General features: G+C 56.7%; 2 protein-coding genes across 2 annotated transcripts in view; one reads left to right on the top strand and one right to left on the bottom strand.

The window, feature by feature from the left end:
- Positions 1 to 2,811, top strand: part of LOC133340377 (uncharacterized) — a 44,421-nt gene extending 41,610 nt beyond the window's left edge. The window contains exon 4 of the mRNA XM_061548518.1: positions 1,225 to 2,811. Coding sequence (XP_061404502.1) covers positions 1,225 to 1,970 — 746 coding nt within the window. The 3' untranslated portion in view covers positions 1,971 to 2,811. The remainder of the gene's footprint in view (positions 1 to 1,224) is intronic.
- ZFHX3 (zinc finger homeobox 3) overlaps positions 1 to 27,983 on the bottom strand; it is a 247,930-nt gene that overhangs the window by 176,123 nt on the left and 43,824 nt on the right. The gene's annotated exons all lie outside the window — the stretch shown is intronic.

Here is a 27,983-nt window from a genome sequence, read left to right as displayed (position 1 = left end):
ACTCACTCACTCCTCCACTCACTCCACCACTCACTCCACCAGTCACTCATCCACTCACTCCTCCACTCACTCCACCACTCACTCCTCCACTCACTCCTCCACTCACTCACTCCTCCACTCACTCCACCACTCACTCATCCACTCACTCCTCCCCTCACTCCTCCACTCACTCCTCCACTCACTCACTCCTCCACTCACTCCACCACTCACTCCTCCACACACTCCTCCACTCACTCCTCCACTCACTCCACCACTCACTCCACCACTCACTCATCCACTCACTCCTCCACTAACTCCTCCACTCACTCCCCCACTCACTCCTCCACTCACTCACTCCTCCACTCACTCCACCACTCACTCATCCACTCACTCCTCCACTCACTCCTCCACTCACTCCCCCACTCACTCACTCCTCCACCCACTCCTCCACCCACTCCACCACTCACTCCTCCACTCACTCCTCCACTCACTCCCCCACTCACTCCTCCAGTCACTCCTCCACTCACTCCTCCACTCACTCCTCCACTCACTCCACCACTCACTCCTCCACTCACTCATTCCCCCACTCACTCCTCCACTCACTCCCCCACTCACTCCACCACTCACTCCTCCAGTCACTCCTCCACTCACTCCTCCACTCACTCATCCACTCACTCCACCACTCACTCCACCACTCACTCCTCCACTCACTCACTCACTCCTCCACTCACTCACTCCACCACTCACTCCTCCACTCACTCACTCCTCCAGTCACTCCTCCACTCACTCCTCCAGTCACTCCTCCACTCACTCCTCCACTCACTCCACCACTCACTCATCGACTCACTCCACCATTCACTCCACCACTCACTCCTCCACTCACTCCACCACTCACTCCTCCACTCACTCACTCGACTCACTTCTCCACTCACTTCTCCACTCACTCCTCCACTCACTCCTCCACTCACTCACTCCTCCACTCACTCCACCACTCACTCCTCTACTCACTCCTCCACTCACCCCACTACTCACTCCACCACTCACTCCACCACTCACTCCTCCACTCACTCCTCCACTCACTCCACCATATACTCACTCCTTCATCCATTCACTCCTTCATATGCTCATTACACCATCCCCAGACTCATTCCTCCAATCACTCACTCCTCCAGTCATTCACTCCTCCATACGCACACTCCTACATCTCACTCGTTCCCCTGTGCACTCACTCATACATCCACCCAGGCAGGTATGGGCGAGGGCGGCGCGGCGTCATCCGGCCCGGAGTAACGCGCCGCGACCCCCACGAGCCACGCGGGCGAGCGCCCCGGATCACGGCACCACGCGCCGAGGAGGAGAAGACGCGCGCATACTTCAGAACACACGCGCACACACACACACACAGCTGCACTATCGCACACACACACGCGCATACTGCAGAACACACTTACACGCAGACACACACACACAGATGCACTATCGCACACACACACGCGCATACTGCAGAACACACGCGCACACACACACACACAGCTGCACTATCGCACACACACACGCGCATACTGCAGAACACACTTACACGCAGACACACACACACAGATGCACTATCGCACACACACACGCGCATACTGCAGAATACACTTACACGCAGACACACACACAGCTGCACTATCGCACACACACACGCGCATACTGCAGAACACACACGCAGACACACACACACAGCTGCACTATCGCACACACACACGCGCATACTCCAGAACACACTTACACGCAGACACACACACAGCTACACTATCGCACACACACACGCGCATACTACAGAACACACTTACACGCAGACACACACACACAGCTGCACTATCGCACACACACACGCGCATACTGCAGAACACACTTACACGCACACACACACACAGCTGCACTATCGCACACACACACGCGCATACTGCAAAACACACTTACACGCAGACACACACACAGCTGCATGATCGCACACACACACACGCGCATACTGCAGAACACACTTACACGCAGACACACACACACAGCTGCATGATCGCACACACACACGCGCATACTGCAGAACACACTTACACGCAGACACACAAACACAGCTGCATGATCGCACGCACACACGCGCATACTGCAGAACACACTTACACGCAGACACACACATACACACACACATACATACAGCTGCACTATCGCACACACACACGCGCATACTGCAGAACACACTTACACGCAGACACACACACACAGCTGCACTATCGCACACACACTCGCGCATACTGCCACATGCAAACACACCATGCACTGCTGAACCCAAACAACAAAAAACGAAAACAAAGATCCCCCGTATAGCCTTAACAGACGTTTGAGGCAAGTGCTGTTAGCGAGCACCTATGAAGGCCGGTACGGCACACGAGGGGGGCGGGTGGCCAGCAACCATGCCCGGCCGTCTTTGTCTCTCTAGTAGCGATGTTTACACGCCGCACCAGGTACTTAAGTGAGGCTGAGTCGACCTAGAGGAGACCCAAGACCGGGTCAGATAATCGTCCCCGGTGTTGGCCGTGAGCGGGGAATCGAACTCGGGTGGCCGGGTTCGCAAGCGCAACGCGATAACCGCTACGCTACCGCTCCCCTCCCCGCCACACACACACAGACCTCGACACACTCACACACACAAGTACACCCCCTCACCCTCCCATCCCCCTACGCTCCACGCGAGTGTCCGGGACCAATCCCCCGGCACGCGCAGCCAAGGTCGCGGTTGTCGCTCCCCGCGCGTTTGATGCGACCCTCGGATTGCGCGACGCGGGGGCGGGCGGGCTGGCGGGGAGGGGGTTCCGTGGGTTACGGGGGGGGGGGTTTGGGGTCGGAGGGGAAGGCGACCCCCTCCGAGCGCCACTAAAACTCGCGCGCACTTAACGCGGCGCGCGATCGTCTCGAGTTTGTAAATTGCGCGACGCCTTTTTATTTTCTTTTGTCTTCGTCGTCGTCTGTCTGTCGCGTCCATCGAGAGAGGGAGGGAGGCGCACAGGTAACGTCGGCCGAGAGGTTCAGGGGTGGGAGGGGGGACGTGGGGCGGGGTGACGAGAGGAGCAAGGGGGGGAGTGACCCATGTCGGGATTTATAATCCTGCGTGTTGTTGGACACCATGTCTGACGTTTCGCCCCATGTGGCTTAAAAACTTCTTCAGGAACCGAATTCCGTTTGCTGAAGAGGAAACTGGATCGTGTTCTTTGAAGAAGCTCCCCCCACCCCCACCCGCAGCACGTGGAGCGAAACGTTGGACATCGTGCCGAACGACACGCGGTATACACCGGAAGACGCATCGGAGAGCTGCCGAGCGGCGCGACAGACAGCGGCGGAGGAGTCGGCCGTCCCCTGCGCGCCCCTCGGAGCGAGCGTCGTCTCCTGTGGAGCGGCGGCTCCGCAGAGACGCCGCGCGTGCGGACGCCTCGCTACGTCGCACGAGGGATGGCGGCCGGCTTGGGGATTCCTTCATCCAGCAGTGGCTTGATCATGGCCGCTGATGACGGTGGTGGTGGCGAACGGACAAAGTGACACGGAGACACGACACAGGGGGGGATGATGACATTTGTCCAGAGCCCAAACCAAAAATAACTTTAAAAAAATACAAAAACAGAGCCGTTGATTTATATTATCGAATGATATGGTGGATAAAAGCAATGACACCTATATTAATTGTCCTTTTGTTAGAATCTTCGTTTCAATGTCATTATAAAAAATGTCCCCATATGACGTCAGCGAAGGTTTAAAACGGTTGAGGCTTGCGTGTGGGCAAGGAGAGGGGGCGGGGAAGAGAGGGGGGCTGGGGGAAGGGGGGTGTATGGGGGGGGGGGTTGCCCTGTCTCGATGTTCCCACGAGCAGAGATACCTCAAACCCTGCCCTGACCCTTGCCGAGCCCTCCGGGGTGGGGCTCTCGGCCTGCGCGGGGCCCCGAGTGTGGGGGTCTCGAGCCGCGGCGCCGGCCCTCGGCACTCTCCACAACAGTCCACGACGTTCAACGCCGTCGGTGGGCGGTTCGGCGCAGCTGCCGCTGTGAACCCGGAGAGCCGAGTTCGATTGCCGGCCGCGTCTCGCACGCGCGGGTCGCGAGTGGAACCTGAACCCCCCGCGGGAATCGCAGTCGCCGAGCGTCACGTGTGGGCAACGCGACCCTGGTGAGCGGTACAGCAGTAGCTGGGCCGTGCGTTATCTTCCAATTTAATTTACATCATCCTCGACGGTTTTGTTCTATAGGCGTTTGGTAAACACCGAATATACTGTATGTATATATTTATTTTGTTATTGCAAATAAAACTCCATTCACATTTTGGTTGAGGTGATATTCTTCAGGATGTTGTGATATCGGTTTTCATCCAGCAGTAGAGAGGGTATAGTTATTATGTTGTCTGGCATTCGCACCACTGGAGACAAAGAGCGATCGTTGAATGAATTAAACAACAACAATCATCAACAATCATCAACAACAATCATCACTCCGCCCGATCGCGCCGTGCACCACCGCCGTGTGTATGTATAGGTACAGTATATATACACACGCACACACACGTAGTGAACTCGAGTGTGTGATGATCGCATTCGCAAGGACACTGGCGCGATGTAAAACAGACAACACGCGAGAGGTCGTGCGGCGACCATTCGTGAGCGTCACCTCGAGCTAAGTTCGTCTGAGAGCCGCAGTTTCATACAGCAGCGAAATAACGGCGCGCAAATCGAATACTACCGTGTTGCAGTTCATTTGTAATCGCGTAACTGTAATGCAATTGAACAAATAAAAACGTACTTGTAATAAATGTATCATTTTATTGTGTATATGTGTGTGAGCGTGTGTGTGTGAGCATGTATGTGTGTGTGAGCGTATGTGTGTGAGCGTGAGTGTGTGTGAGCGGGTGTGTGTGTATGTGTGTGAGCGTGTGTGTGAGCGTGTGTATGTGTGTGTATGTGTGTGTGAGCGTGTGTGTGTATGTGTGTGTGTATGTGTGTGTGTGCCCGCGCTCGAGGGGAGCGGTAGTGTAGCGGTTAGCGCAACGCTGCGCTACGAACCCAGTGACCCGAGTTCAATTCCCGCTTACGGCCAACAACACCACGTGACGATTATCTGAACCGGTCCTGGGCATCCTCCCCGAGGTCGACTCAGCCTCAAATGAGTAGCTGGTGCGGTGTGTAAAAAACATCATAACTGGGGAGACAAAGGCGGTCGGGCGTAGTGCCGGCCTTCATAGGTGCTCGCTAACAGCACTTGCCTCAGTAGTCTGTTAAGGATGTTTGTGTGTGCTGTGTGTGCTGTGTGTGTGCGTGCATGTATGCGTGTGTGTTTATGTACTGTATGTATGTGTGCTGGCGTGTCTGCACCAGGGACGCAATGAAGATGACGACGCGAATGTTCACATACAGCAGGCAGGCCTGCGACTGTCGCGCGCACGCGGCCTCATTTGCTATCCGGCGAGGTGCCCATGTCAACGACACCCCGCACCAAATGCTTGCACCCGGCACACCACGTCCAGTCGATCATCGCTCGCTACGGCTGTGGCTGCGAGTCACGAGCCAGCTACTTTAGTCGTATACCAGCGACCCGGAAAACGAATATTCAGCGAACATTTACACCTTGGTCACACACATACAAAATATAAATATCCTCCATATTGCGTGAACAAACTGTGGGGGCAGGTGCTGTTAGCGAGCACCTGCAAAGGTCGGCGAGAGAACACGAGGGGGTGGATGGACAGCACCGCGCCCGGCCACCTTTGTCTTCCTCGTGGCGATGTTTTACAAACCGCACCAGGTACTCATTTGAGGCCGAGTTGACCCAGGTGATCGTCACCGGTGTTGGTAGCGAGCGGGAATGGAACTCGGGTGGGCCGGGGTTCATAAGCGCAGGGCGCTACCGCTGCCCAACGCCATAGGCGCCGACGCGAAGTCACACAGGCGAACTTTTATACAAAAGCCACTGAGAATATGTAAATTGCGAGCGGCGTAGGGCGGCGGCGTCACTCGCTGTTGAGCAGCAAAGCGGCGTCGAGGTTTTCCCCGGCGGAGGCACCGCGACGTCGTTGCTCGCGACGTCCGATTTGCGAAATGAAACCCGAGGCTGTGGAACCTTTGGACGCGCGCGTGCCACGCGTGTACTGTGGGGGGGGGGGGGGGGGAGTGGTTGGCGCGGCGACCCGAGTTCGATCCCCACTCACGAGCGAGAACCAGGGCAAGATATCTAAACGGGTCCTGGGCGTCAGCTTGGTCGGCTCGGCCTTAAACGAGTGCCCGACTCCACGTACAAATGCGATCGCTGGGGAGACAGACGTGCTGTTTTACAACCTATCCCTCGATTGCCGTACCGGCATTCATCGCCGCTCGCTCACGGCACTTTCCCCGACAGTCTGTTGAGGGCTATACGGGGACCTTTGTCTCTGCGAGTGTACACAACAAGCGCCGCAATGCGCTGCGAGTCGCGGCGAGATCAAAGCGAGTCGACATCCTCGCTGCGACCTTGCTGAGCGCGCGATGGCGACTCGCGAGGCGCGGCGCCGCTCACGCGCAACCGCCGTACGCGTGACGCTCTCAACGCTGTCGAGTCGATGTCGTACGCTGCAAACGGCAGAGCGGAGCAATATGCGCCATACAACGAGGCGGTTCGCATGGGATAAAGTAACCCGAGGGTGAGGAGCGGTGGCACGCTGGTTAGGGCGCTGGATTATGTTCGACTCCCTGACCAGTGGCGTGTGATAACTGAACCGGTCCTGCTCCCTCCAACTTCACCCCCCCCCCCCCCAATGACCAGCGTGGTGAAGTATGGCAAACATATAAAACGCGCTTGACCGACCGAACGACCGACCGAACGGCACGACGCGGGGGAGGTGATCCAGCAGTGGATTGCCGAGTGAATTACAAAAAAAATACTTTAAAAAAACCGCACGAATGCCACTGGGCACTGCGAGCGGTGGCCTCTGTGTTGGGGTTGTGGCCTGGATGGGGTGGTGACTACCGTGCGGGTTAGTGGGGGTTGATTTGACCATACTTCACCAGCCTTGGTAGAAGTCTCGCTGGTACTGCTAGCAAGGGGTGGTGGTATCGGGCGTGAAGCTTGGCGCCGCGGGAGAGGACGCGAAAGTCGTCGAAGCGCAAACACTACCGCGACTTATTTCCACCACCACCACCACCACCATCACACGACTACAACGATAGTAACAGTACTACTACGACTAATACTACGACTAATACTACGACTAATACTACGACTAATTCTACGACTAATACTACGACTAATACTACGACTAATTCTACGACTAATACTACGACTAATACTACGACTAATACTACGACTAATTCTACGACTAATACTACGACTAATACTACGACTAATTCTACGACTAATAATACGACTAATACTACGACTAATTCTACGACTAATACTACGACTAATACTACGACTAATTCTACGACTAATACTAAGACTAATACTACGACTAATTCTACGACTAATACTACGACTAATACTACGACTAATTCTACGACTAATACTACGACTAATACTACGACTAATTCTACGACTAATACTACGACTAATACTACGACTAATTCTACGACTAATACTACGACTAATACTACGACTAATACTACGACTAATTCTACGACTAATACTACGACTAATTCTACGACTAATACTACGACTAATACTACGACTAATACTACGACTAATTCTACGACTAATACTACGACTAATTCTACGACTAATACTACGACTAATTCTACGACTAATTCTACGACTAATTCCCTCGACAACAACACGAGGTTTGAGCGATGGCGCGGTGTTCAGCGCAGATCAACTACGAACCCGGCCACGCCGAGTTAGACTCCCCCCCACGGCTAACGTCAGTGGCGCGTGATGTCACAACAGCCCCTCCCCTACACCCCCGGCTCTTCGCTAACCCGCACTGACCAGCGTGGTGATGCAAGAGCTAAGGACCCCCCCCCCCACGACCTTCATCCAACCGTAGGCTGACACAAGAGCTCTCTAGGATCGCGTCTATCTTAAATGACGGTACAGCAGCAGCAGCAGCACTGCGCTCCTGAAACGATTTCCAGGAGGGTCCTGCGTTGGTGTGCCCCGGCACATTCCATGCGTCATTCGCGTTGAAACGAAGCGGACACGCGTTCAAACTCAAGCGAATGGCTTTCGGTGTACTGGGCGCGCTGTGCGAGAGGCTGGACAGAGTGTGCGGCCACTGGGCAGGGGACGCGCGACCCCCCCTCCTCCTCCTCCGTGGCGTGCGCGTTCCTGGCAACGCCACGGGGCGCGGCGCAGAACTCGCCTCGACATTCACACCCAGTGATGGGCTCGCCTTCCAAACGAAATAGATGCCAACGTAAAAAAACACACACTCAGTTTGGTGTTTGATTGCTGTGCGTTCGTTTAAAACAAACATCTCTATCATAATGATGATCACACCACCACCACGTGGTTTATGTATCGCGAGGCTGAGCGAGCGCGTGGGAGACGCGCAGAGCCTCTTCGCGCCGGGCCTCGTGTCGCGTAACGACTACACCTCCTCCACCACTACCTGGCGCCTCTCCTGTCATCATCAGCCATGATCACTCCACTGCTGGATGAAGTCCTCCCCCGAGCCGTCGCCGTGTATCGCTGCGATGTAACACTCCACCTGGGCGTTTCACTCCTTGGCTGCATCTCCTTCGTTACCCTCCTCTGTTCTGCCTCCCTCACGGCCACCGCTCGTTCTGTCACCCAAGACGCACGCGCCCAACGGACCGGCACCCACCGCGAGTTTGTGGGGGCCGAGAATCCTTGTTGCGGGAGGGGATGGGGCGGGGGGGCTCCTCACGCCCTCGGTCTCTCACCTCCCCCCCACTCATCACCCCCCCCCCCCCCCCCGCAGGGCCAGGTCGCACGGACAGTGCTCGTGAAAATTCAATCTCCACGTAGCTCTCCATTCCTTCCCGCGTGGCGAGCACCCCACGTACGCGCAAGCAACACGCGGCCGGTGAATTGTTTTGGTCTTGCGGGAGCCTCGGCAGGAAAAAAAGGTTTCCCCTCCTCTATTGATGATTTATGAAGCATTTCCGGAACAGAGCGCAGCGTGCCGTGGCGAGGTGTTCTATTGACACGGAGCGCGCCCGCGGGTCTCCCTGTCCGCCTCCTCCTCCTTGAGCCTCACGTGTGGCCGCATCTCTCGTGGTCACGATCCCTGCAGTCTGTGAAATCCGTCGCCCTTCCTCCCTTCCTCTGCCACGGCCTTGCGCGCACGCGAATCGCGGCGGGTACCCCGAGTGCCCTCGCCGCCAGATGTTGTCTTCGCGCGGCAATTCCGCGCCTGTGTCCCGGCCCGGGCTCTCCCTTTCTCACATCGCGCCCGTGATTACAGACCCCCCCCCCATTGATATCTAATAACCCCACTTTCTTCTCAACGTTTGACTTGATTGATTGACGTTGTAGGCGCATCACACCGGCTATGTCGGACACGGTGCATCAGGGGATTGTGAATTTATTGAACACGTGAATTTAGATTGGTGGGAGACTTGTAGAGGTGTTGAAATCAAATATTTTCTCTCGAACATCTCTATTATTTCAGTGGGGTATCTGCCATTGGACCGCCCTGTACAAGGTGTCTTAAAAACATTCTTCTGGGCTGGATGAGGAAGCTGGTGGCTGGTGGTGGCTCGTGAGAGGAGGTGGTGCTGGAGCAATTTATACCAAAAGAACCCTAACGTGGGAGGCTTGGTTGCCATGACACCAGACAAATCGTCGCCCCAAGTTGAAGCACAAAGACGACTCTAGAAGCAGCTGCCGCTGCCGCGTGGAGAACGCGAGCCCCGCATCTGCACCGCAGCCTCGACGCAGGTTCTCCCCGTGCGGTCATTGCTTTGAACAGCGCCGCCCGCCCGCATCGCTCTGAGCGATCCCCATTCCGCTGCCACTGCCGCTGCCGGCGAGGAACCAACCCCGCAGCTCTCGATGTTCCGCAGTGGCACAACCCGCGCTGCCCTTGCGCTGCCAGCCCCAGCCACGCACAGGCCAGCGGTCACCACCACCACTACCACGGCAGCAGCAGCAGCAGCACAACAGTCATGCACACCCCAGTCGCACGTGCCCCGTCACACGCAGATAGGAACCACCAAACCACACCCACCCACACACCCTAACCACACACCCCGGACGCACACACACCAGACACCCCCAGCAGTACACCTGTGCGATGCTGACTGCAAAGAGGTGAGTGATGTGTGAGCAAGCAAGTGAATGAGTGAATGTGCGAGTAACTTAGTAGGTGAATGAACAAGCGGGGTGGTGAACGTGTGAGTGAGTGAGTGGCCGAGCGAGTGAAGGAGCGTGTGAGCGAGCGGGTGAGTGAGCGGGTGAGTGACAAGCAAGTCGAAGAGCGAGCAAATAAGCGGGTGGCTGAGTGGGCGAGCGAGCGACGGGATAAGTGGCGGCGCTGCTGCAGCGACGCGGTCATCACGCGTTGCTCCGCGCTCGCCTCCGACTCCACCTCGGCGCCCGCGTGCGGCGAGGATCGCGCGAGCTGCGTCCGTCAGCGGCGTGGCGGCCGCGCCGGCCAGCGCGACGCTCGGGATGGGCGTGCGGTGCTGGTCAGTGCAGCTTGCGTGGGCGCACTGATCACGGATGCCAATCTGCGTTGTCTTGCAAATAAAATAAATAAAATCAACCGTTGAGCGTTTCACGTAGCTGTCGTGCGCTTTCATTTAATACTTTTGACTGACGTTTCTGGCAATGGCCCTTCTTTGTCAAATGGAAGTAGCCGATTATATATTTATTTATTCCTTTTCAGGCGATTGTTTGTTGTTCTTTTGTTGTTCGTGTTTGTGTCCCGCTGCCAAGCAGCAGCAGTAATTGCCATCTCGTTTGTTTCTAACCTTCTCTGCAACGCATCGCTCTTGACCAAAACGCGTAATGATGCTGAAATCACGGACGGCGGGGTTCACGTGCTGTTGGCGAGCGTTGCTACAAGCTGCGTACGAATGCCGGCAAATTGATGCCAACCTCGCTCCACGGGCGGAAGCATCGTCTCCAAGGTGAGGGAGTCTCGGCTGATCCGTCAACAACGTGAGGACTGCGCGACCGATCAGTCCGTGTCGTAAGATGTGTCGCACGTGCGGGCGCTCCCAACACTTCTACCCAAATTTAATGCTGGCCACTACAACCGCTTTGGGGCTGGACCGGTCGCACGGTGGCTCACGGCTAAGCTAAGATCCCAGCATCCCGAGTTCCATTCCATCCCGCGGATGGCATCAGCGGCGTGTGATACCTGAAACGGTCGTGGGTCACCACCACTCCACCAGCCCGCACTGACTAGCTTGGTGAAGTATGGCCAAAACAATTCACATGACCGGCGCCGAGCCAGGGAAGATCTTCATCCAGCAATGGATTGACAAAGGGCTGTAAAAGATGCAATAAAACGATGACTGATGTCGCACTCGGCCAATGCTTGTTTTTGTTTGAAATTCACAGGCTCAGGACGTGGGTGTGAGTGGCTGAAACGGGAGCCGCGTTGCGCGCTACACAGTGTACAACCGTGATGAACGCCGCACACAACGGAGTTCCCCGTAATTGTGTTGTCCATCCCTGACCTGACCCACACTGCTCGACTAACAACAACAGAAAAAATCTGAACAAAAGCATCGCCCCCTGAAGTTGTGTTTTTTTGTTCCCTCCTCTTCCTCGTCTCCTGATGCAGAGAGAGCCATCTCCAGAGCGATCGGGTACGCATCCACAAACGCACGGGGGTCTTTGCGTAATCTCCCCCAATTATCTCACACGAGCAGGTGGAACACGGGAGGGGTGGGTGGGTGGTTGGGGGGGGCGGTAGCGGTGGGGTCGGGTGGAATTCCGAGCGAGCAGGTGCACGCGGCGGAGCCGAGCTGATCCCACCAGGCTCTGCGGGATACGGTGAACCTCGGGGGCTGAGAGGGGGGGGGGACGATGGCTGGTGGGGTGGGGGGGGGGGCGAGGTGGCACCGCGAGGAGCCCCCGGCGCTGCCTGCCCACGCTGCGAGCCGCCCGCAGTAATGGTGCGTAATGTAGGAGAGCGTTATCTCGACTCATTGCCTCGACTATTTCCACACCTGTTGGAGCAATGATCTAATCAATAGGTGGAAACACGCGCGGCGAACGGGCGCGTGGTGGGGGGGAGGCCGAGGCATTCTCTCCGTGCCGTGTATTGATCTGGGGCAATTGCCGCGGGCGATAGGGAAACGCGACAGGGTGATGGGATAATAGGGGGAGCAGGATAAGTCTCTTCCGCCACCGCCGAGGTTTTCTTCCGTCGAGAAATCCCTCCACAGAAAAAAAATCTTGCGCCCTCTGCATTTTCGCGTGCGATCTTTGGCGGCGCGAGCTTGCAGTGGATCTCACGCGCTGGGGCTGGGGGGGGGGGTCGCCACGGTGGCGGGATGTTAACTATGCAGGAGGTCGTGGGTTCGATCTCGACCCTGACGCCTGCTGTATATTGGGAGTTTGTGTGTTCTCCCCGTGGTCGCGTGGATTTTCTCTCCGGTTTTCCCTCCACACTTAGATTCAACATCACGCATTTAAGAGTATTTGGCTGCTATACATTATTTCCACTTGATGATAGGCCACTGCGTTGAGCTATCATTTGTGGCCAGGTTGCTTCTGAAAAAGAGCTACATAGCAGGACGGCTGCTTGCGTTGTGGCCGAAACGTCGTGAGAATTGTATTTTATTATGTTTTATATTTATCATTTTATTATTTCCCTTCTACGTGACTTTACCGAAAGAACCAAGAAGATGAATCCCTGCAGTCACGAAAGCTTTAAATCGAAATTTAAGAGCTACATAGTTCAGTGGGCCGGACCTGGTAAAATAAAAAATTGTTTAGTTTTAGTTCAAATAGTTTCCTTGTGTGTGTTTCTCGGGTCGTCTCAAAAACGCTGATCTGTAAAAAAACAACAAGTTGAGGATTTGTCTATTTTCTCCCCCTGTCTGATGAGTTTCTTATCAATTACAGAAACTGTCCAATGTCTCGGTTGAAGGTTTCCAGTATTCCCCCGAGCGTGCGCAGTATCCGAGTCGTGCCGCGCGCTGCTGTGTGCCACGATGCGCCACCTTACACGAGGGCAAGCGAAATGCGCACGCGGCGTTCACTGCGTGCGTGCACAAGCGGCGATCGTGTGCAGTAACGATTAAAGTGGCACACCAATCTGAATGAGGGAGAAAGCTTTCAATGAAATTACTCCGAAAGGAAGACGCGGCCTTGGGCAGAGCACATCGTGGGTGGAGGGAATGACGGCGGAGGCTGGTGAGAGAATGGCAGCCCAAGGAGGGAATGTGGTCGATTTTACATCCAGCGGGAGAATGGAGCGATCGAGATCCGTCCGTGTGCAGAGCCGAGATGGAACGTGGCAGGCACCAGGACCGTGAGGGATGGCGACGGCGTGTGGAGGCCTTCATCCAACAGTTGATAGTTCGCGGCTGCTGCTTATGCTCCTGTTGATGATAATCATGATGCACGCGAGTAAATCGTTCTGTACACCTTTTTATTATTCACGCACGCATGCCACCCGGTACATGCCAAGCGAGAACGTGATGAACGTGTTTTAATTACCAACAAGCAAATTAGCGAGCAAACGCAAGGAAGTTCTGCCACCGAAGGAAGGAGAAGTATAATCGGCGGTCGTATTCCCAGTCGCAGGTTTCCAGAGCGGACGACGCGTGAGACGGAGATGGCTTTGGCTCTGTTCAACTCAAAATGGATTTGGCTGCCGACTGCCAGGGAATGTTTCCTTTTAACCTTGAAGGCTGCTGATATCTCGTTTACTTCATCACAAAGTGGGAGATGTTTTCCAGACCGCTTTATTAGACGTGCTGCGCGGCTAGGGTAAATACTGCAGAAGATAAAAAAAAAATCAGTGCGGAGCTTCCATCTTGCTCCACCGGCCCGCCACCCCGCTAGCCCGCCAGCCCTTGGCCCGCAGCCTGCCGGCCCGTGGGCCCACCGACCCACTGACCCACCGGCCCACCGGCCCACCGACCCACCGGCCCACCGGCCCACCGGCCCACCGACCCACCGACCCACCGGCCCACCGGCCCACCGGCCCACCGACCCACCGACCCACCGACCCACCGGCCCACCGGCCCACCGACCCACCGACCCACCGGCCCACCGACCCACCGACCCACCGGCCCACCGGCCCACCGACCCACCGACCCACCGGCCCATCGGCCCGCCAAACCGCCGGCCCATCGGCCCGGCACCCCACCGGCCCATCGGCCCACTGGCCAGCACGGCCCACGAGGGCCGAGGGCGGTGACGCAGCCGCCATGGCGGTCGTGCTCAGCCATACAAGGAGCGCGCTGCCCACATCACAAATCATAAACAACATCTGAAACTCATAAACCGACCCCCCAAAGAAAGAAAAATGCACTGCACCAAAGAAATAAAAAAAACGTATAAGGAACAAGACAAATGTAATAAGGCTTTCGTAATAATTTTAAAACAGCTGCTTTTCGTCACATGCTTGACTCTCTGTGCTGGTCGAACACCTTTTTGGAGGGGGTGTTTAACCTTTTTTTTTGGGGGGGGGGGCGGGGTGGGAAAATGATGGAGGCGTTGCGGGAGGTACAGGGACCGTGGCGCACCCATCCGGTATCCCATAATCCTCGGAGGGAACCAAAATCCCTTAACCCCACCCTTCCCTCCCCCCCGTTTGCGCTAATCAGTCACGTCACCACGAAAGCATTTCTCAGATGGGAGGGGATGGGCGATTGGGGGGAAAAGGAGAGAGAGGAGAGAGAAACGGAGAGAAGAATCCACCTTTTACAGAATCATTGTTTTTCCAGATGTGTCCTCCGCGCCTTAATGGTTGCATTGTGCTCATCTCCTCTACGACAGTGCACATCGGCGTTCAAACAAAAAAAATCAAGACGTGACCTTGTTATTGCAAGAAACAGCGGACACGGTAAAAAAGAAAACCCAATGTCCCGGCTCTCGAACGCGTGGCGGCGGCGGTGGTGGCGACTGCCCAATCAGCCGGCATTGTCACCGCCGTGACGCCACAAGGGGATGCGCAGGCGCGTGCGTGGCGCTCTCCACCGCGAGCTCATCCGACGTTAAGTGGCGGAGCGCGACCGGCGTGGGCAGGAGGGGTACAGGTTGTCGCACGCATGGTGCGCCACTTAAAAGTGATTACGGAGACAATGCCCCCCCCACAACCGAAGCGTCGGGAGAACTAATGAATAAATTAACAGGACGCCACGAGCGATCTCGCCGCCAACGGGGCAGCAGCGGCGTCGCACGTGGACGTGGGCCGCCGCTCTGCCGACATGCGGTTTGCCCGCAGATGTGACGCACGTGCGCTAATAGCCTGCTACATGTTCCACTGGCAGCGCCCCAACGTTTATTTTTCAAAGCGTCCCTCGCGGTCGGCGCTGCGCGCGCACGGCCCCGTTACACGCCGCGTCGCCTACTCCGCTGCGCCAGAGCGATGGGTACGTGACGCGGAGTACGAGACGCGGAGCACGCGCCGCGAAGTACACGTCGCCCCGTGTACTCCGCTGCACGGGACCGGCTTGCCGAGGGATGCCACGCGCCTAGAATACATCCGTAGCCGAGAGACGGAGCGACGACATCGGCTGGTTGTGTGTGCGTGTGTTAAGTGGCTTGGTGTGTTTGTTGTTGTTGTTGCGTCTCAAGATCGGGAAACAAATAAAAAAAATCACGGGCACTGTCCAGTCAACTGTTAAGAGAAGATCAGTGGGCTTGCGGAGAACGTGTCGGTGAGAAGTCGCCGAAGGCAGAGATCGGCGACCAGAACGGCAGACAAAAGAGCAAAGTGCACCCGAGTGGATGGATGACCGCCGTGCGGTCAGCTGACGTGCATGTGCTGGGTGGGTGGTTGCGTCGCAGCATCGTGGGAGATGGCTGCGGCTTGGTGGAGGAGGCCATCATTCAGCAGCGGACTGATCGTGGTGAACGATGACAGCGACGTTCGATTATCATCACAATTTGAGAATGAGCCGTGGCTACTGGAGGTACCCGCGCTCATAAACGTAAGAGCGTCGAATCGAACGAACGAACGACGTGTGCGTCGTCGTTTGAGGCGAGCGCGTCTCCTCCACGCGCAGACCAGGGGACCATCACGTGCTCCACAAAGACAAGCGTGAGTTCATAAATGCCCGGCTGGATTTAAACAGCGCCCAGTGACCTGCGACGCCCATTACGACCGCCTCTTTGTCACCAAAGCGGCGCTGCCTCTGTTCAGCAGCACCGCACGCAGCTGAGCGTCTTTGTTCGCACCTTCACCGATCCTTGTCACATCGTAGGGCCCTCTGCCCTGCAACCCAGCGCTGCCCAGCAGCTGTTGGGGCAAGTGCTGTTAGCGAGCACCTATAAAAGCCGGCACGGCACACGAGGGGGTGTGTGGCCAGCATCACGCCCGGCCGCCTTTGTTTCCCTAGTGGCGATATTTACACAACGCATCAGGTACTCATTTGAGACTGATTCGACCTCGGGGAGGCCCAGGACCGGTATGAATATTCGCCACTGTTACTGATCATGAGCGGGAATCGAACTCGGGCCGCCGTTACGCTACCGCTAGCTCTGATGAAAGTCCACCACCCACGTAAGCGGCCACTTCTGTGGCTAAAGCTGCCAAAGCGCTGACGACGGATCTTGTGTCTGATCAGTAGGCGAGATCACGGCAGTCGCAGGAGGGACTGTCAGAATGACCCCATGGCACGGTCACGGTTGAGTGACGAAACCGCGTACTCGCGAGCGTCCAACGAGGATGTAAAGCTGTCGCGCGGCTCTCTCCCGGCCCGGCTCGCCAGCCGGCCAGTCGGCCGGCAGGATTGTTTAACCAGAAACAGGTTTGTTGGGGGGGGGGGGGGGGGAGAGGGCCAGGGGTGGATGATGGGGGAGGGCGCATTTAGAGAGGAATGCGTGGGAGCCAGGGGGGTCGTTAACAAGCAGAGTTGAAGCAACGTTCCCCAAAATCCACGACAGTTGAACGGGGCGGCGCGGGGCGACGCGACGCCGTTTCTCCCATCTACGACTCCGCGCCCGTAATTTGAGTCTGTCACGTGACCGGCGTCTCCGCGCCGAAGCGCAAGAAGACGACTTCGCTTCGGCGTGCCGCTCTGCCAGAGCCAAACAGCGGGGAGCCTCAACCCCAATGTGGTCACGTGTAAAGAATTCAAAAACTCAATTATTTCATTTTATTTAGCTTTTCCCTCTCTCTCCGCCGACCAGCCGAGCGACGCCTCGCCACGTTCGGCCCGAGTGGCGATTACGATTCGCGCTCCTCCAGGTTACCGCCGATAACTCAATTAGCGTGACGGGGGCCCAGTGGGGCCATCGTTTGGCCGTCACGCGGCCTCACAATGGCTCGCCTTGAGAAGCCGTTGCGTAAGGCACCCCGGACACGTAATTTTGCCGCGGCATCGGTCATCCCAGCTGTGTAAATAATGCACGCGCAGGACAATTAAACCTTGTTTTCTCATTCACAATAAAACATTTGCGCCTCATGGTAATTACGGAGTGACCGCCCAGAGAGCGAGCGGGTGGGCAGGCGGTCCGGTCGGGCGGTGCTGTTGACGGATTAGGTAATGTTGTTTCTACAAGCAAACAGAAGGTTTGCGTGAACTCCTGTCCGGCCCTCACCCCGTCCCCTCCCCGAGGGCCACCGACCCACCCATCGCCCCCCCGCCCTCCCCGCCAGCAATCACAACTGACATCCACGGATGAACTCTCCACGCACACACACGTGGACATTTAGATTCGTTGTGCGAGCAGCGACTGTGTAAACAAGGTGGCGCTCAACGTCGGGAGGAGTCGCCGCCGTCATCGGCTTTGTCGGGATGCAAACCCCACGGCGCTACGGCCGTGGGGAAGTATGACCTGTGGACCGAGGTGAGAGTCTTAACAATTGCAAGGACACAACCCTAACCGTACCCCAGTAATAAGAACCGTGGGATTTCTGGGTGGTTTATTGAGAGACAAAAAACGGTTGCACGTCACCGTAACGCAAGCGGCGAAATAAACGGCAGGTCCGAGGTGACACCTGGTGAATGGCACCTAGGGAGGAAGGAGGAGTGGGTGTTGTTACACACTCAGCTTTGCACCACGCCTGTGGTGGTTGTGGTGGTGCTGGCGGTGGCAGTCGTGGTGGCGATAGCGGTGGTGATGGTGTTGTTAAACTAAATTATAAACTATTGTATATTTTACCAGGGAAGGTCCACTGAGCTATGTCGCTCTTTTTCAGAAGCGACCTTGCCACAAATGATCGCCCAATGAAGTGGCTTATCATTGGGAAATATACAGCAGCCAAATATTCTAACGCACGTACCTAAATGTGGGGGGAAACCCCGGAGGACCCGGAGATAAATCCGAGCGATCACGAAGAGAACATGCAGACTTCAAATATACAGCAGGCGTCAGGATCGGGATCAAATCCACAACCTCCTGTATTCTAGGCGAGGTAGTTAACATCTCGCCAGCGCGGCACCCCCTTGTTAGCGGCGGTGGGGACCGTGGCGGTTGCCGTGGTGGTGGTGGTAATGTTTTGTGTCATCAGTATGATGATGGTGGTGGTGGCGTGGTGCTTTGTCTGGGGTGGTGAAGTGTTCCTTCTTGGAGAGGTTCACAAACCTTACTAAGTGGCTGTCTCAGGTGGTGGCGGGTTTAACGACACATTTATATTTACGTGACCTAACCAAAAAAACACCCTCTATTATGGATAATATTGGTCGCAAAAGCCTGCCTACGTGTTAAAGTGACACTGCAAATTACTCCATTAGGATTACACAGCAACAGCGGTAGCAGCAATCGTCACCCCCTTCTGACAGACTGATGCCCGTTGACAGGCCACGTGCTGAGCCACCTTGTGCCCACAGGGACAGCTGCCACTGCGGGTGCCCTCTCAATGTTGTGAATGCAGATGTGACTTAAAGCGCTGTGCCCTATATGACCGGGCATGCAGGGAAATATATAAAATACAAATCATCATCATCATTATCATTTGTCTTGGTATGTTGATTGTCGTGGCCGTGAAGGTGGTGGCTGTGTTTGGGTTTTGCGGTTCAAGATAGGATTCTGGCGGTGTGAGAGTGGTGGCGGTGGTGGCGGTGGTGGCGGTGGTGGCGGTGGTGGCGGTGGTGGCGGTGGTGGCGGTGGTGGCGGGGTTTTATGTGTTTCGCGTTATTTAAGGCAGCGATAGTGGCGGCGGTGTTTTATGTGGCGGCTATTATGCTTGTGTTGGTTGTGTTGGTGTGATTGTGGTTGTCTTGTGATGTCTCACACAGCGGAGGCTCCTGGCTGCCACGGCTTTCCGCTGCAAGTGGCCTTGAAGCGCCTCCTCCTCCTCGATCCTTGCCTCCGCTCGGCACGGCGGCGATCAGTGATATTTTAAACTATCAGGGGAGCTGTTTTGAGGAAAAGGCTCTCACCAACGTACACGTGCCGCCATGGCCACAGCGAACACCGGGAGTCGCGGAGCGAGAGCCGCGGAGCGAGAGCCGGGGGCGGGGGGAGAAACCCCTTTAGGTCACTGGGGTTCGAGAGCCTCTCCGACGCCGCACACACTGTGTCGCAGCGCCCGCCGTCCACTCTGTCCGCGGGGGATTTGTCTGTCTGCGGTGAAACGTCTTCGGCTTGCGGAGTGTGCAAAGGAGAGGATAGAGTCATCGCCACGACCAGACGCGTTCCGTCCGCTGCTGGATGAAAGCCTCGCTGAAGCGTCGCTGGATAGGCGGAGTGACGAGGTCAGCTCGAGGGCAGGGAGCTCGATGGAGTGGACAAATGTCCATGAAAATAAAGTTCAATATTAACTCTGTTGTGTTGTATTTTAAGTGATGTCCTGCTACTGAGGCGGTGCTCATCTGGTGGTGGAAATTCCACATTCCCATGATGGGGGTCGCGTCTTACCACAGGGTCATTAACTGTTGGCTTTCTCACAACGTGGTGCTCAATTTGTATCAACCCCTGAGGGATGATGGGCTGAGTCAATCCCTAACAAGGATTTCAACTGGCAACCCTTCAGATCGATCCCCTACAGCCGAGCCACCTGTCTGGGTTTGTCAAGGATTAGTGATTCCGCATTCATCTATTCGCATTGTTAATAAATAATCATTCACTGCCCTTTTGCCAATCCGCTCACGGGATGAAGTCCCCTCCATCATGCCGCAGCGGCCGTCGGGGGGTTTGTTTGACCACACTTCGCCGCGATGGTCAGTTTCAGTTGACGGTGCGGGGGTGGTTCCGATGCGATGACTGTGGCAGCCGACGTTGGTTGTGGCAGCCGACAAGCGTCGGGTGGTCGTCGGGTTCGCGGCGCGGCGCGCAAACCGCTGGGCTGGGCCACCGCTCCACCCCGTGCACGTGGTAGGGAGGGGGAGAGCCGAACAGGGATATATAATGTGGCAAATGTTTTTTCTTGGGGGGGGTTACGCAGCAACGCTAACATGTGCCGACGCGATGGGGTTTTTTTCCCCTTCAGCAAAAACAAAAACCAATCGTCCTCGATATCTCCGCTCGCGGCAAAGAGAGGCCACAGCAACAACAAACGTCTCCCCAACCCCCGCCGCCACATTCCTTAACAGCTTCATTACCGCACAAGACGACAACAACGAGGCCGGGAATCGCGGGGCTCTGCGTGTAAACGCGCAGGCACGCACGCACCCACGGAGATATTCCCAAGAAACAAAAGCGAGTCCAGGTTGTCCAGGAACCGTTGTCTCCAAACAACCGGCCGGGTCGCATCAACTCCCGCCCTCCACACCTCCTCCTCCTCCACCCCCCACATCGCGCCGAGTCTCACAAAGTCTTTAACCTCGCGACGCGCCGCCGCTGCTGCGCACCTCACGCCCCCCGCCCCGCCGTGGCGTTTTGAAAGGCCCTCTTCTGGCGTGCGCTGGACGTGCTATAAGCACCGAAAGCCCCAACAAGGAGCTGCGTGCCAAAGAAAAACAAACCCCGTGCCAAAGGACACATCATTAGCCTAAATGTGTTCCATGTGGAAATGAAGAACACATGTGTGTGGGGCGGACACAGCGACTGGGCCTCAAGTAATTGCCTCTGCCAGCCGCCAGGCTTGCTCTTTTGTTTCTACATTTTTTTTCCACAGCAGAAGCAACAGCAGCAGCTGCTTCTGTTGGGTTTGTCTTGGGACTCGGCTTATCTGTCGGGTCCGACTCGATCGCGCACGGGGTTGGGCAAGACGGGTATTCGCCTGTCAAGGAAGCCTCGGTGCTCCGGGCCGGCCACGCGCCCTCGCTCGCACGCACGAGTGCACGCACGCGGTCCCGCGGCACGCTGCCGCGCCGCCTCCCAGCCCCGCGCTCGTTCCATTGCGCGTCCGGAACGGCTGTCGGTGGATGCTCGCGGCAGCTTTGAGACTCGCGGAGCACCCCGGGCAAAGCCTCTCTCTCTCTCCTCTCTACCTGGAGTCATCTTTCGCTGGCAAATCCCGCCGCTCAAATCCCCGCGCGTTGGCTACCGTTGGGTCGCCGGAGCCTTTGTGTTGTTGACCCTATTTGTGATGTTGACCCTTTTGTGTTGTTGACCCTATTTGGCAAGGACTTCCCCCCCCACCCGCCCCCCCTTTCAAAGAGCGAGTGCTCTGGTGAAGTTAGCGTGATGTATTTAATAACCACGTCTGCGCTCTTAATTACTCCATAAAGCCTGGCCTGCTTGGCATTTGACCCGCTCCGGCATTCCAGAGCCTCAGCGCCACCATGATAATTACCGCGGAGGCTGTGAGAAAATTAAACAAAAAAAACTTCTAAGTTTCTAGCCGCCTCGAAACCTGGGGGTTTAAGCCCTGGAGATAAGTTGCTGATGAAACGGGCCACTTAACAACCCAAATAGCCCCTTTCAATGGCTTAGTTTCTCTTGCCCCCCCACCCTCCACTCCTCCCCCCCCCCCGCCCTCCCTGTTTGCGTGATCACAAGCAAAAATATTAATTACACCCCTGGCAAAGGCGCTTGTTGTTTTGGCATCTGGAGACTTTAACACTGCCGGCCCTGCCACGATTTTTATCAAGCGCATATGAAGAGTGACTAGAAATATATTAAACTGGGGAAATTGAAATATTTGTGCTGACTTAGAAGTGAGCGGCATCATTTCATCATAAACTCATGCCAGCTGTGTTCCTCAGCCGGAGTGCTGCGCAAACAGACATGCGGTGGGACAAAAAGTATTTCCCGAAAATTCCAGAGATGATACATCGGCTATTAAAAAAGAACGAATCACAGAAACGGAGCGCGCGGGCTCTCGAGTCCGCGCTCCCCGCGCACCTCGGTTCGCTACAGGTCGCTGTTAAAAACCCCGGCACAAATTCCACGCCCGCTTCACAGCTTTTAAGCGCCCGTGAGATATGAAAGATGAATTCCTCTCCGCCCGCCGCTCTCTCTCTCTGTCCGCGCGCCCGTGATGTTGAGTCGTTCCGTTCCCGACACTTGACACTCCGCCGGCCCTCTCACCCTTGACCCCGATCGGTTCTCGTCGTGCAGGCGGCTGCGCGCTGTCCGGCGACCTCAAACTTTGCCTTCCTTTCATCAGCGCTCATCAAAGGGCATCTCTGGTAAGAGAACGGGGTCGGCGAGGGCCTCGGGAAGAGGCCACTTCAGAGTGCGGCGGCGGCGGCGTCGTCGGGCTGGATGGAGGAGCCGCGGCACAAAACAGGCCTTGTGTGCGCGACGGCGGCGGCGCAGGACCCCGCCGTTACCTGTCGTGACGGGGAGAACAAACGCATCCTGGGAGGCTGCTGCTTGCTCCCCCCCCCACCTCCGTCTCCCCCTCCCCACCCACCAACAACCCCCGTGATGGAAAACACGAATGTACATACACGCATTTACATACACGCACACACGCGCATTTTGCCTCCTCCGGAAATGAGGTGTGGACGGGCGTAGCGCTGGCCATGCGCTCTCACGACTGCAGCAGCAGCAGCTCTGGCTGACGCCGCCGCTGCTGATGCTGCGCGGATTTGCAGACGTACAGGCGTGCTGTACAACGCGCGTGCCGATTTTTTGTTACAGCTGGACGATGGCCTTCCCGTGCCGTCTCAGTCATTGGGATTGTTAGGCCAAACTTCACCGAGCTGGTCAGCGCGGGTTCGTGAAGAGGGTTGCCCAGGACCGATCGAGATATTGCTCACCACTGATGTTAGCCGTGGCCAGGAACTAAACTCAGGTGACCGGGCTTAGACTCAAGTGTGCTAAGCACAATGACACCGCTGCCGTGTAGTGTTGATCTACGCACAGATTTTGACGATGACTGCTAAATCATGAACCAAGTTTTCACATTTGGATAGTGAACACTTTGGAATCCAGTAAATAACTCTGTCAGTGAAAAACTACGCTCGTGTAATTAGACACGCTATTCTAAGCCCCGCGTACGAGGGGGACAATTCTTGCGCGACGCGCAGCCTGGCACGCAGGGGAAGCCGAGCGCCGACCGGGCGAAGGCGTTCGTCACGAACGGCTCCAGAACGGTTCGGGTTCTGGGCCGGTTCCCCGAGATCGCCCCCGCACACACGTCAGAGAGGCAACGTCCAAACCGCGCGCCCGGACGCACCGTCACCACGGCGGCGCGCGTGTCCCCCCCCCACCGTCCTTGTCCTTTCAGTCATTGCCTCTGGGTTTTGGAGCATTCATTATTAAACGAGAAAGGCCATCCGGGCGGGAGGACGGGAATGGGACGCGACATGACAGCGCTAATTCACCGGGCAAAGCCAAGAGGTGGGGGGGGGGGGGGGGGGTGGGAGGCGGCCATGCAGAACGAGCCGCCGCGGCCGCCTCGTTTAGTCAATCCCACGCCGGGCGGTGCGGCCGGGCGGTCAACTCCACCGCCCAATCGATGTCCGCGGCACGGCGTCCCGGCTTGTCACGGCTACGCCCGCCCCCCCTCCACCAAATATCCAACCCAATCGCCGCCACCCCCCACCCACCACGTCCCCCACAAATATCTTCCCACCCACCCACCGGCAGCCGTATCACACGAGGGAAGAGGACGAGAACTATAACGCAACTGAGGCCGAGTGGGTCACAGGGAGAGAGCCGCCACGCTCTCAGCAGGGATCCCGGTCACGCAGGGCGGCCGTGCGGGCGAGACGCACGCGTCCGCGTCTCAAACCGCGCACGGTCAATGCCAAATGACGCAGGAGAAGTGCGCGGATTGCAACGAACCTCGGGGCCAGCGGTGCCGGGTCCACGTGGGAGCACCCCTCCAACCCCCTCTCCCACCTCCCCACCCTCTCCCACCCCACCCTCCCCCCCTGCCTTGAGTGCCAGATTGGTATTTTATTGATATTTACCAGAGAAAATACATTGCATGTTTTTATTATTATTAATGATGGACCCTCATTTTAAAAGCTTGAAATTTCAGGATGGCCACCCCCTTGGGTAATTTAATGTTCGCCAGCCTCGGTCCTCGGCTGGCGAACTCCACGAGGCCGTACGAGAGTCGTTCCAGTCGTGGGCGGGCAACGAATTACGCGCAGTTTTTTTTTAGCGTTTCAAAAAAATGTTGCCGACCACACGAGGGGGGCCCAATGGCCCACAACGTCCAGCGGCCAACAGCAAACAGCGCAGTCACAGCTGCGATACATAACTTCACGTGTTTCTGTAAACGAGCAAGGTTGTTATTGTCATCAGAGCTTGCCGAGAAAAAAAAGAGATCACGGGAGGTAACTCCGCAGTGGACGAGTACGAGGGATTGAAGCAAAAAGAGAAGTGCTGTGACCTGCAGCGGGGCGGATGAGTGGGTGAGCGAGGGGGACGGGTGGTTGAGTGAGCGGGTAGCTGTCACCTGCAGTGTGACGGCTGACCACAGGGCAAGGATTGGACAATACAGTCGGTGCGCTAGACCGAGAGTCCTCAACGTGGGTGGAGGATTTCGAATGGCGCCGTACGACGGCGCGGCAGAGGTGACGGCGGCCACCCCCAGGTGGCCACGCGGTGCGGTCCGGGGGCCCTGGTGCTCGGTTGAAACCGCGCGCGCGGGCGTTTCACGACGATGATAAACGCCGCGCTGTCAACGCTGCTCGTGCGAGCGCGGCGCTTTGAGGGGAGCCGCACTTGCAGGGGTGGTCAAGCGGGGGGTCAGCAACCCCGGAGCCCCGGCGAGGACCCCGGCGCGCCGCCACCGCCGCTATTAGCCACCGCCGCTATTATCCACCGCCACCGGCTCGTGCTAGCGGGGGTCTTCGCTCGACTCGCATTACCGATGCCACCCGGCCCGGTGCCGCTCGGCCCGTTGCCACCCGCCCGGTGCCACGTGGCTCCGTGCGCTAATCCCGCGGAATGCGCGCGGATCCCCGCTCCGAGGGCATGGCATTCTGTTTGCTATTTTCCCAGCGATTCTCGATCTGTTGCTGGATGAAGGCCTCCCTGCACTGTGTCAATCGTGGGGGTTTGCTTTACCATACTTAACCGTGCCAGTCAGCGCGGGTTGGCACAAGGCGTGGGGAGGGCAGGGTGGGCTGCAGATTTAACTCACCACTGATGCTGGCCGTGGCCAGGAAAGGAATCCAAGTAAACCCATTTTAAATTGCGGTGCAGTGCCAGCGTTAACGTGGGTGTCAAGTGTGAGTGGCACGAACCCGTTCATCCCTTAGACTATCTACGTCATCACTCCTCTCCTGTGACTGCACATACCGATGCCATGTCAGTCGTTTAACCATACTTCACCGTACTGGTAAGTGTGGGTTGGTAAAGGGGGCAGGGGGTAGGTCCAGGACCAGCTGAGATATCGCTTGCCGCTGATGTTAGCTGTAGCCTGCAATCGAACCTCGGGTCGCCGTGTTCATATCATAGTGCGCTTACCACAGCGCCATCGGTCCACCGTGGCAGTGCATCTAGAGGATTTACAATCGGGGCCTCATTCCTTGGATGGGGGGACGTTGGGAGAGAGCTGGTGGGACGGAGGGGTGGGGGCGTACGAGTGAGATGACGGGGAGGGATGCTTGGCAGCAAGGAGAGCAGCGTGTAGGGAGATAGAGTGCCCATCACCGGCATCGTTCACCCAGGAACCAATCCCTCACCCTGGCACGAAATGCAGAAACCCCCGCGTCCGCGGTGATGCATCGGGGCTCTCTCGCGGCCGCACGCTTGGCTCCTCCGGCACTCGGTGCGCGTGGCACGGCGTGCTCAACTGGCTTTGGCGCCCACGCGGCCGTCACGAGGAAAAGCGTTCCAAAACCGGGGAGGGGAATCTACAGCTGGTGGGCCGAATGAACACCACACGGGCCTACGGTCCATTCAAGCCTACCCACCGCTATTGATTCGGCAATGCTGGCACATTATCCGCGCTCATCGGATAGTAGAGGGGAATATGTTCCACCTGGCAACGTCTACTGCGTTTTGAATTTGAAAGCTACGCTCCATCACTTCTGCCACCACAAGGGCGTCTTGCAGTGGTAGAAGCGACGGGGCTGTGTGTGCGTATTTCTGGTCGCCTGCCAAAGGTTTTAAACGTCTTGTTCGGCCCTCGGCAAGGAAACGTTTCCCACTCCTCTCTTACACTTTGCGGGAGCAGGGCTGCTCCTGCCTGCGGGGAAGTCTTATACCCCTCTTCCACTGGCACATTCGAGACAAGCCAGCACAGGGCCCTCATGGCACGGGTGGTGGTGGTCCATTGGCTATTTGCCGAGACCGGCTTTGACCAAACCATATTGACGCTGGCCTTAAGAGACGTATGAAACTAGCTCAAGGGCAAGAAGGACCAGGGGGTGGGGCTAATTACTCATTCGCTGCGTGCGGCGTCAGTCCGTACGCCGTGGGCTCTCAGCGTCACCGCATCATCCACACGCGTCCCAACTCGTTCGCTGCGTGGGATGTCAGCGGCACGGCTCGGCTCGCCTTAAGTAGTGAAACAAACAGTCCGGCGACCTCCTGAGCCATATCGCGGTGGCTCGGCACGGCCCCCGGCGCAGCCCCGGCTGTGCCGGGTGGAGACGCGGCACTGGAGAGGAGCACCATCACAGACCGCGATCAGCGAACCTGGCCACAACCTTCACCCGCGCAGCAGCGCTAGCGGCTGAAAGTAGTGCGCTGCTGCCTGCCTCATTAATTTCCTCCGGATTCCGCATGCAGCCATTCCTCAAAGGTGGACAGATATCTCTCAGGATTACTTAAGCAGTTTGGATAAATAATTTATCACGTCCAATTTGGGTACCGGTCTAAAAAAAAAAAACTCCGAAGCCACCTGGGATTCCGGCAGTGGTGTTAAATATGGCTAACATGCATACGGCAGTAATTAATTCCTCTGGCATCAAAATCACTTTCAACGTCCTCTGAACTATCACACCTCGGTACAGTGACTGCACATTATCCCAAGCCGAGACACTAATAAGAAGTTATTTGTGCACGGCTTGGGGTCTCGCCTCGCGCCCAGCTCCCCGCGCAATTCATGTTTTAACACTCCCGACATTTCCCCCAATTACGCTGATGCAACCCCCCCCCCCACCAGCCCCTCTGTAGGGACAGCTTTAGTAGGCACGCCTCCACACAGCAGTGGTGTGATCATAGGCAAGAGGCCATCTGTCCGTCTAAAAGCAAGAGTTAGAAATAACAATAATGCCCTTCGTTCATCCAGCACATCTTCACAGAGTCTCGTGGCTCGTTCAGTGAGGGTGCCCCTGCATTGGGTTGTTTGGCCAAATCCATGACTTTGGATGTGTGACTTCACGTGGGGAGGAAAACCGGAGTTTCCCGGAGGAAAAAAACACCCGCGCGTGCAAAAGGGATAACACGCTCAAAGATCCGCACAGATGCATTCAAGAATCCACTGCTGATACTACTCAAAAGTTCCACACAGACGGTATTAAGAATCCATTACTGGCCACCTTGCAGCCGAAGCCTGCAACACCGGACGTACCCAGGCAGCCTCGCAGAACAAGTTCTAACCCCCCCCCCCCCCCCACTTACCAAACTACACCGGTGGTGGTTGACGATGCAGATTATTATAAATCTAATACAATG

Source organism: Lethenteron reissneri, chromosome 9, assembly GCF_015708825.2.
Source record: "Lethenteron reissneri isolate LAM-NWPU_2019-01 chromosome 9, ASM1570882v1, whole genome shotgun sequence".
NCBI lineage: Eukaryota > Metazoa > Chordata > Hyperoartia > Petromyzontiformes > Petromyzontidae > Lethenteron > Lethenteron reissneri.
The sequence above is the reverse complement of the archived record's forward strand: the minus strand, read 5'-3'. Positions and strand labels throughout refer to the sequence as shown.